Source organism: Drosophila nasuta, chromosome 3 (genome assembly GCF_023558535.2).
Source record: "Drosophila nasuta strain 15112-1781.00 chromosome 3, ASM2355853v1, whole genome shotgun sequence".
Lineage (NCBI taxonomy): Eukaryota > Metazoa > Arthropoda > Insecta > Diptera > Drosophilidae > Drosophila > Drosophila nasuta.
The window spans coordinates 2,322,810-2,334,251 of NC_083457.1; the positions used below are offsets into that span (position 1 = coordinate 2,322,810).

The following is an 11,442-nucleotide window of genomic DNA, read 5'->3' on the forward strand; positions in this document are numbered from 1 at the left end:
AAATAAAGTTGGCAGCCAAATAGCTGTGGCCAAAAATGGCATAAGCGAAAATTGTGCAATAAAAGCGCATAGCCTACAAATAATAACCGCAACTACAACTGCAGCAGCCAACAACAACAACAACAACTACTTCTCGATTTCCTTCTCAATTTCTTCGATTGACAATCGACTTTTTGACCTTTAATCTGACTCGATTTTTGGGGCGTTGAGAAAATTGAGGTGATATTTGCGAAATTATTACGATTTTATCTTCAATAAAGCTGACGAGATCAATGATTATTGGGTAGGAAAGTGAAACTGAAGCTATTCAGTTAATGGGATGAAATTACACAACATCTTTGGGTTGTTTCAATTCAATTAATTTAAACACTTTTTAAATTCATACCTAAAAAAAAATATATATTTTGCTCATAATAAAACTCACTTTTAAATGTTAAATTTTTCTAAAAACTCAAGTCTTTAAAATCATGACGAATGCGCAAAGGTGCAAAATTTTAAGTATAGGATTTTTTAATTAGATGAAAATATAAATACAAATATTGTGTGATTTCCTATTTACTAATTCTGTAATTTATTTCTTGATTAAAATTTTATAAAAATATCAATTTCTAAATACTTAACCTTTTCCAATATACAATAGTTACCGCAAGCAGTGAGCAAATTAAATTATTGAGCTGTTGCAAAATAAATAGTTTCGAGTTCAATGCTAATACTTCCAAAATAAAGAGTTAATCTCAACAAGAAAGAATGTCTTATCGACTAGCTCAATTCACAAAGCGTTTGACATTTTTTAAAACATGTGATAGACACAAGAAAATGACATATATATTCGATTTTAATTCTTTTAAACTTTTTAAATAACACGAACTATTCCTCGGCATTACTTAGGACGTATTTTATCTAAGTGCATAAAAACTCGCTGTGGCAGCAAGCTGAGAAACCTCTTTATTTTATCTTCTATCTAGTCAATCTCAGGCTAATAGCGAGAGTAAGGGAGAAAGTAGTAGAGTTGTTGCCTCAAGCATTGTGCTTACATATAATATATCATAAAACAAAGAATTTTGGTAATTTTTGCAGAGGTTCTTCTTGGACCCCCGGGCATTGGCATTGACTGTGGGGACTGGGATTGGGAATGGCATTGAGTTGCTCCGTCCGGGCGCACTTAATGGCAAAAGCTTTTATCAGCTCCGATTACACAATTTAAAGCAACAAAAGTGTCACTTTAAATGCAATACAAAATGTTGTTCAAGCTACAGCAGTGTGTGGGAGCAGCGAGGGAGAGAGCAGACGTGGAAAATGTGGGGTGTTATTTTCATTGGGGCGTTGGAATAGCACCTGGAGCAACCTGAAGCCCATTGAAAAGTCCTGTGGTTGCCGCACCGCAACATTGTTGCCGAAAACCAACGTAACCCAAGCCAAGCCAAGCCAAGACAGACGCACAGCACAGCACAGCTGGCAAAACTGAGCCCTGATCTCGCTCCACATCCCCATTTATGGGTGAGGGGGCAGCAGACTGCGAGGCAGCGTAAGCTAACTCAGCTTAAATAAATTTAATTTAATTACCAGTAAAAAACCGCATGAGTGACTCCAAGCTAGATGAGTGAGCCGTGGCAAGGACGTGGCTATCTCTGCTGCCAGCTCATGCTCATGCAACTCCCACTTGCCTCTGCCCCTGCTACACTCTTTCTTTCTCTTTTCTTCTCTTTGGCAAACATGAGGCGCGTAGAGTTTTACCTGGCACTCAAAAACTACAGAGTTAGTCAACGTTAGTGTGTGTGTTTATTTAGGAAATAACATTTTTGTGGCAACACATTTTTGGATTTTATTACAGTGCGGCACGTTGAGTGCTTCTCTTACTTGCCACACGCTCTGTTGCTGCCGTTGCCTTGCTGATGTTGCTGCTGTTGAGGTCAACATGCATTTTATCATTTAAAATAGACGCCCAAAGCAACAGCAACAGCAACAACAACTACGATGAGCACAAACAACATTGCTAGGCACTCGACGATAAATAACCTTAATGTAGTGCCTGCTGCTGTAGTGAGCCGACTCGTTGCCTCTGCCTTTGGGTTACATGTTTAATTACAAGCGGCGCCAACTCAAATTTCAAAGCATACTTTTAGGCGCCGCTAAAAAAAAAGTGCTCGAGAAAGTGTAGTCGAAAAACGGGCTGACCTCTTTTAACGCTACTCACACACACACTTGCTTACACAGTTACACACACACACTGAAAGAAAGAATTTACTCTCTGCTGGTCCGCGACACAAGGTCAAGTGACTTCTCTCTAACGCGCTGCACTCGTCGCTCGACGTCACGATTATTATGCAAATTGGCCTCGCTGTGTTTGCACACACGTGAGCAAATACTCGAGAAGCGGCTTAGTGGAGAGCTTAAGCCACTCGAGACATACACCACACAATGGATTGGACAACTGAAGAGTACACGAACGAGGAGCGAGCTTGGTTAGGATGGCTTCGGGCTGTTAGGTTCACTCAACAAAGTAAGAAAGTGTCAAGGAAAGCGACAATGTAATATACGATAGTTAGGTATGTTATAACTATAACTAAAACTGCTAGTTTGGAGCAGCTTAAAAATAGTAGTGCAACACTTGTAGGAATACTTATATTCAACATACAAAAATACCATCATACATACATCATGAAAAGTATTATTTATTGTATATAATTTGGTCACACTTAAGAATATATCAAATCCTTTTCACTTGTGCTTTTACACTGAAAAATTGAAAATATAATAATGAAATTTTAATTTAAATAAGAATGAAATGATCGAATTGAAAATAATCAACTTAACAATTAAATTTAAATTTTTAACAACAGTGATCTACAGCAAATACATATACACAATACCTTTTCATTTTTCAATCAGTATTTTTCATGCTAAAGGAATTATTAAATGAAGATGATTTATATAATATATATATGTAGAAGAATCATTTAAATTAATAGTTTCCATTTTGATTCTTATTATTTGGTAAAAGCGAAGCGAGTCGCCAGTGTCTCTCGTTCCGTCTTCTTCTTCACTGACGCTTCGAGAACAATCGCGCCACGCTCAGCCCGTATAGCCGTCTCGCTCGGACCTCGCCTTCACCAATCAACCATCCTTTTTCTTCATATCTTTATTTAGCGATTCTTAACACTAACAATGTTCTTAACATTTACATTACTAATCTAATTATGCTAATTTAACAGTCATGGGAATTCAAACTTTACAATTTAACTGTCTGTTCCTTCTACTGCTGTAATTTTTTTGACCTACACAATTTCTTCATTATCATCATTAATAATTTTGTGCATTTATCATCTGTTTTTTTTTGCTTAACAATAAATCAAAATTTAGTTGAAAGCAAGTTTTTACTGGTTTTAAACATTTTATTCTTATGGAATTATTTAAAAATTGTTTGATAGCTTAAATTTACAGCTGAAAATTGAACTGATTTAAATTAAAATTGAAAAAATAAAGGCTAAAGTGAGAATTCTCTGTCACATCTGTTGCAATTCAACCAAATGTAAATTTGAATTTATTTAATATGCAATAATTCGAAATTCCCATTCTCCCAATGCAACTGTCAGAGGAGGCAGAGGACAGTCAACAAACTGACACCTCCAGCCGACTGTCAGCTACCTCTTTCACCCTCCGCCCATCCACCCATCCACACAGCATGCATATGCAATGTTTGTCGTCTCTTCGTCCCCATCCGGTTCTCCTGATATCCATTGCCTGGTAACCTAGTTTAATAAATAATTCGCTATTTTCCTTTATTTTCCTTCCATTATTATTTTCTTTTTTATGTGTTTTAGTCGCTGCTCTCTTTTTGTCTTCGGCAAGTCATTCATGTGTGCAATCTGTGGGTGTGACTAATTCAATTACAACGCCCAATTGTGCATGCCTCGCCGCTCGCTGCTCGCGTCTGACATTCTCTATCATCATACCCACACAGCACACTCCCCGATCCCCCTCAATCGCACCCTCACCCTCTAGCGTGATTTTTCATTTCCATTTTATGCTTTCTCTTTATGCTACTAGCATAGGTAGTAGGATTTGGCTTGTGTTTGAGTCCGGGAGAGTTGTTCGGAATATGTGTGAATTACATTAGCTCTGCTTTTCGGTACCTGAATATATCCCACCTCTCTTCTCTTCTCTTCTCTTCTCGCTCGCGTCACGTTGCCATTTAATTGTTTTTTGTCACACGAGTTATCCTTTTTGGGGCGTATCGTGTTCGAAATTGAAATTAACTGACAGTCTGCGAATGCAGTCAATGGTTCTGAATGTCACTCTGTCCATTTGCCTGGATAATCAAAATGATTTGCAGCCAACGAAAAGGAAGCGTGAGAGCTTCCTGCTACCAGCTACTTGCTGTATCGAAAGTGGGTGTGGGGTGGGTTCAAGGGAAGGAGACATTATCCAGAGGTAGTTGATTCCCATGGAAAGCATACAAATTTAGATTACATTAAAATTAATATGTTTTTGATAAGCGTACGAAAGGGATCGATATTATATTATGTAAAAATGTTTGAATAGATATTTTAACTCATCGAATTTTATTGAATCAATATTATCTATTGAAATTTAACAACTTCGAATATTTGTTTTTAAGTTAATAATACATTTTTAATTAACTGATTTTAACAGCAAAAAGAAACCTTATACTTTCTCTGCTTATTATTTGTAAGTTATTTTTAGTAATTTTTTAATTTCATCCTTTTCAGCTGCATCCACATAACTCTGGCCATTGGGCGTGATACCCTGACTGTCAGCTCCTTTTTCTAGAAGGAACTCAACGCACTCTGTATGCCCTTCCCAGATGGCAGCCAGCAATGGTGTAATATTATACTTGTCCTCGCTATTAACATCCGCACCAATATCAACCAGGAACTTGATCATTTTCAATTGCCCGAAATCGGCTGCGTAATGTAATGGAGTTCGTCCTCCGACCCATTCGTTAACATCTCGATTTGAATTTTGATAGACGCTTTGTACATCATCCATTTCGCCATTTTTTATATTCCAAATCAAGCTCTCATCGTTCTCAGACATATTTTTACAGTTTTCAAAAATAAAATTCTCTCCAGAGCAATAATTAACTGGCCAACTGAGTTTATCAAGTAATTTTTTGATTTTCTTCTGAATTAAACTTAACAAGTAAGAAAGCTACAGTCGAGTGTGCTCGACTGTGAGATACCCGCTACCCATTTTGAATAAAAGCAATATATTTTGCGGTTCTCTTCTCAAAATATACCGAATATACTACAAAAATACTAAAAATATACCAAATTGTATATTTATTATATGGATATAGTACCACATTCAAAATATACCATATACCAAAATATACCATACTGATCGCAACCAAAAATCAGGAATCATAACTACTATAATAATTATTATATATACCAAAATTCGCAATTCTAGCTTTAAAATTACGCTTATTATTCGATTTGCGGGGGGCGGAAGTGGGCGTGGCAAAAATTTGAAACAAACTTGATCTGCGTGCAAACATAACATTTTAATTTCTCATGTAATTCAAATTGTAAATTTCTTCAATATTTACTCTCACATTTTTATTTTAACTTAGAATTCAAATTATTGGAATATTGATTTCATTGCATTTGTCAATTATTTATATAATATTAATACTTTTAGTTATTACGATGCTCCCATGAAGCTTTGGGCGATCGAGTTTTTCTCACAGCCAACTCTGCCCTGAGTCATGGAGCTGGCGGGGCTATCAACACCCAAGCATCTTGATGATCAGGGCAAAGCGTACACATTGCAAAACGTGATTTGTAAGGTCATCATTCAAAAGGCATCGTCGACAGTCAGACAAGTCGAGAAGGAAAGAGAGACGAAGTGATATCCAAATCGAAGGAACAGAGCACCAAACAAGGAGCAAGAACAAAAATTAAAATGGTTATACATTCATGTAATTTAACGAACTGGCCACAAACTAAACTAAACTAAAGCGAATCGTCTGCAGACTAAAGATGCAACTACTGCTCTTGCTGCTGCCGTGGTTGCAACTGCAACAGCTTTAGTTGCTGCTGTTGCCGTTGTCTGTGGCGATATTGGTGATGCCAAGCGTGAGATTATCGACGATTGTATGCAGCGATGATGATGCTGATGAGGATCAGGATGAGACTATGCACCAGCAGCAGCAGCAGCATCAACAGCCACAGCAACAACAACAACAGCAGCTGCAAATGCAATGGCATTGGCAATGGCCACGTCGCATCGTTGGCTCCCGTGAGCAGAGCCCAAAACAATGCATCGAGAGTTTCGCTCAAGTTCACTTTTCATGTAGAGGCTGAGGCTGAGGCTGAGGTTGAGGTTGTGGCAGCTCCAGTCATTGACTTTGGTTATCGCACGCCAAAAAGACAAAACAGTTGCATGGTCTGCGCCGACAGACAATCGGACGGACGGACGGACGGACTGACGGACTGACGGACAGACAGTCAGGTTGGCAGGGCCCAGTCAGGGCTTTGAGCTTTATCTGCATGCGATCAAATTTCCAGGGCTTCTGTTGTGGACAGCGACTGCGACCGCGACTGAGCTCCTCAGAGAGACCCAGGCGATCATATTGAGAGTCTGCTTTTGACATTTTGGACACAATTTGAACCTTTTACTTTTTTGGACCGAGAGTACCCCACGATTTCCAGTTTAAGCGTAGTTCCAGGAATTCTACCATTTCAACTCAAACTCAACTCTAAAGAGTGGCCTCATCTCTTTCCCTTAGTAGCTGCCTGCCTTTGCTCGCTCCCATGACATTGATTGAGAAATTGATTTAAGAATCGTTTTTGCAGCGCTGATTTCAATCTCTAAAAGTGCACACTCCATTGACTGATGCCCTTTATTCCTCCCGCCGCCTTTGGTTTGATTTAATTGTTGCAGCTCTGGAATGCATTTGTTAAATTCACTTGAAATCTTTAAGCGACCGCAACTAAATCAATAAGAAAACATCCATATCAAGTGTTCACTATCTGTACTATATACTCTGCCCTCTACTTCATCATAAGTTTGGGGGGCAATTCAAAGGGAAATAATATTCTTGAGAATTTTAATAAACTTTGTCCAAAACTATCCAAATGCCATGCACTTTTGTTTTGTTTCTGTTTTTGTTTGTTAAAAGTTTCTGTTTATGGCTAATATTGTTGGACAAGGCTTTTGACAGATGTCAGTGCAGTTTTGCAAAGTCAGGCAGATCCCAACTTTTGATAGCTGTCAGAGGTAAAGTGGTTGAAGGCAACCCCAATTTTTTGGAGGTCGTTTAAGCCATGAATAATTTTGGCAATTATGAGAAGTGACTGATAGTAAAAAGAATTTGAAATGGTCAAGGTAGTCGTAAAAGTTGTGTTTTATGTATAGTAATTTCTTATTTGCCAAACAGATATATTTTAATGAATATTCCATTTACTTAAGTTAAGTTATTTACATAAAACTTATTTTTTGAAATATATTAAAAAAAATATGTTTCATTAAAGAACTTAAAGAAAGAACTTAATTATTTTGTCGAAACAATTTCATTCCCATTAAATTTATTATGATAATAAATCTATCGGATTATTAAACAAATTTAGAAATTTATTAAACTGAAAGTTAACATTTATATTGAGCATTTTACAAAATATATTTGTAATATTTTTTATTTATTTCAATTTTGAATTCGTTTAATAACTTTGTTTAATAACTTAAATTTAATAAACGTTTACATTCTTTAGTAGCTTCGATGTTTTTAATTTATTCAGTTCTTTCTCATATCATTTTAAATTGTACGACCTGATGAAATGCTACAGAAAATACTAACCGGGCATGACACATAACTCAAATGTTAGACGAATTTGTTGAAAATGAATTGAGATGCTTATCAAAATGATAATATATTTTGTTATGCTCATTAGGAAAAACTAAAGCTACCACCAAGCGGGCTAACAATCAACACTCCCAGCACAAATAATTTATAATGTCTTAATTATTTCCTTAACTTTAAAATGTGGTCAACAAATTGTTTATGAACTCGACGACTAACATGAAAACACTTCCTCCTCAGAGAGAGAGAGAGAGTGAGGGGGCATTGAAAATGATATGCAGCAGATTAAGCAGATGTGATAATTTGTTCAGAGACCCATTCCGTACCCATTACTTGTATTCTTAGCGTTGCGCTCTAGTGCGCTTAATAAAGTGAGCCCGAAAAAGTAAAAAGCGAATTAAGAACGAGCCCAAGAAATATGTATAGAAATAGTATTATGCGAGTATAGAGTAGAAAAGAAAGAGAGAGAAAGAGAGCAACTCGGGTGCAACTACTAAATTGAAAATTAACATATTTCGGCAGTAGATGCTATCGGGGCCAGACAACAACATTGTTTTTCGGGAAGCAGCAGAAGCAGCAACAGCAGCAGCTCCCAAAGGTTAATTTAATTTTCCATTTTCCGGATGCCGCCAAAGCAAGCAAAAAGGAAATTTTTCATTTTTTAAATTGATGGCCGCCGGATTCGGAATCGGAGACTAGAAACTCGAGTCTGAAGTCTGGAGTCTAGAGTCTAGAGACGTTGTCTTTCTTGGTTGGCTTCCTGTTGGCAATTGTCTTGGCACAAATCTCATGCCCACCACAAATTGAAACTACAACATCGCATTGTCCTTACCGATTGAATAAGAATTATGCCAAAGGATGCCACACACACCCAAACACACACACTCGCACACACACAGTTACAACTGAGGCGAAGACACCCAGGGAGCAGTTCCATGTAGCTGGCTGTCAAGCTCTTTTGGAGCAATGTGATTAATGTGCTGCCGTTTGCCGCCTGTTTCTTTTGCCAGTTCTCAACTCCTGCTCTTACTATTGACTCCTGCTGCTCCTGTTCATACTCTTCTCTTCTGCCTTGTCTCCTTTGTTGCCATTGTCTATGGCTCTAACCATTTTGGCATGTTTGTCATTTGGGAAATTGTGCGGTAGCTGTGTTACAGCTAAAGACAAACAGGCGGCAGGTAAACCTCTCTTTCTGTCCCTGAGTCTGTGCCCGAAGTAGTTTTGAGTCTTGGCATACTATTTACTATGAATAGTGCTTAATTCACCTAGGTCTATTCAACATGATTCACTATTGTTGCCCTCCAACCATTTGTGGTCCTCCCAATTAGTCGGGAAAGTGATTCCTAGAATTTCAAATTCATTTTTTAATTGAAAACAAATGAGTGTCATGTCATACACACATTTAAAATTCTGTTGCTAATTTATGTTATTCATATGATTCATTTTAATTTTATTCAAATATTTGCCTGTAAGATGAATCACTCTGATTTTGTAGTAATTGATTTCACAATAAATACCATAGATAAGGGAATACTATCACATTCTTCTAGCTAATAATAATATAAATTGAATTGCTTCAGTTCTCATATGTCTAAATTTAATGAGAAGGGTTGCTTTTTAATATAATTTTTTTTATACAAATTATTTTTTTAAATGGATAAAATTTTTTATTTTTACAATTCCACATAGTAATTTAATTGAGAAATTATTATTCTTGTTAATTATTATTTTTGAATAATATTTGTAACGTGTTGTATATTTTTAATATAATAAGATATAGGTTAAGACTTAGCGAGTATAATTGAGACTACACCTGAAATTTATAATTCTAATATTCATTTTGTTAAAATCATTTAATATGATGAAGAGCATCTAATTTGTAAATTTTTATAACGCATTCTTCTCTTCTATATGACAATATACATATGTTTAGGTTCATTTTCAGCTCAATACCAAGGGCTAAAAACTGCACTCAATGTCACTGTGTACATATTTGTAGCACTCAGTCAGTTGCCCAGCTATCTGCAGACCCATCATTAAGTCGAGCACTCAGCCAGTCCGTCAGTTAGTCAGCTAGTCAGCTAGTCAGCCAGTCAGCTAGTCACTCTGTCATACTTGGCCTGGTCAGTCGGCTTGCTGTCTTGAGTGATGGCCATGGCCAACGATTCGAGCAGTCGCCGCGCTTGCGCGTCAGGACCAGCGAGCATTCAACGCGTTGCACAGACACCAAACTTGAGTTGCCTCATAGCCAGAGTCAAGTTCGCAGTTCTACTCGCAGTCAGAGGCCCAGCAGCAGCTCCTTGAAATGCATTTCAGATTTCAACGGCGCGGCGAAGACGTCGTTTTGGTGCAAAATGTTTGCGGCAAAACCTGCAATTACCATCGCCAGCTTTGATAGCTGCCCAATGCCCGTTGCCCGTTGCCTGATTCCTTCTGTGCCTGCTTTGCTGACTGGACTTGAGAACTGTTTAGGGTTTTAGGCATTTAGTCTTTGTTTCGACAGCAACTTGTACCTCGACCCGACAGACCACAGAACTGAACTGATACCAGTTGCAGGCCAGCCTGGTAGTCTGGTAGCGCAGCAGTTGATATGTTGTTGAGTACTTTTAATTTGCATGCTGTTAATGGTGTTGCTTCATATTAGGCAAGAGTCCGGTCAGAGCCACAGTCGAAGTCAGAGTCAGACTCTGGCCAGAAGCCAGACTACAGAAGGCAATCATTGTTCTTGTTGTTGTCGCCGTCGCCGTCGTCAGGATGTAAAAAGGCATTGAACTGTTGCACATCTTGGGGGCAAAAGTGGCATATTAATGGCAGGATTGAAATCAAATGTTGCATGGAATGCAGCAGTGCACAAAATAGACGTAATAGAGCAAAATTATTTTACGATTGCTATTGTAATAAAAATGAAAAAAAAGAGAACGGCAACGGCTTACAAAGGCAGGGTACAAGAGATCTTTTGAATTTTTTCATTTCAGATTTGCAAGCGAATTCATCAATAAGTGCTAACATAAATAAATATATTCTGCCAAAAACAATGTCATAAAGATGAATTAGAATGGACGTAAATAAGCCTTTTAATCATTATTTGTTAAAGTACAACTTTGCTACAAATTAACAGCAATGAATTTCAACATAAAAAAGTTGATGTTGGAAAATTGTTGCAATGAATAATAAATTCTAAAAAGCTCTAAAACACTTAACGATCACTTAACGTTTTAACATATGCAATTTATGTTTTGCGGCCACTTGCAGCGAATTTGTCTTTCCATCATAAAATAAGACAATTAAGAAAGCTACAGTCGAGTGTGCTCGACTGTGAGATACCCGCTACCCATTTTTATTGAAAGCAAAATATTGTGGTAATATTTTTAAAATATAACGAAAATATAACAAAATACTAAAATATACGAAATGGTATATTTGGTATATCGATATAGTCGGTACAATATACCATATTGTCGGCCAAAGCAACTGCGGCCCCTAGTAAGTAGTCGTTTTTGCCCATACAAAAGTATTTCTTTAATAACTTCCAAAAGTTTTAACTGATCGCAATCAAATTTTCAGAGATCATAAATACTATAGTTATTATTATACACCAAAACTCGCAGCTATAGCTT

The 11,442-nt window shown here is 37.2% G+C and overlaps 1 protein-coding gene across 1 annotated transcript; it reads right to left on the bottom strand.

Moving 5' to 3' along the window:
- Positions 1-4,606: 4,606 nt before the first annotated feature.
- Positions 4,607-5,118, bottom strand: LOC132791658 (myotrophin-like). The gene has a single exon (XM_060800676.1). The coding sequence runs from the start codon at positions 5,056-5,058 to the stop codon at positions 4,684-4,686; it is 375 nt and encodes a 124-aa protein (XP_060656659.1). The 5' UTR covers positions 5,059-5,118; the 3' UTR covers positions 4,607-4,683.
- Positions 5,119-11,442: the final 6,324 nt, after the last annotated feature.

Excerpts from the sequence above, each read along its gene's own strand:
- LOC132791658 (XM_060800676.1), bottom strand. The coding sequence starts at position 5,058 with ATGTCTGAGAACGATGAGAGCTTGATTTGGAATATAAAAAATGGCGAA.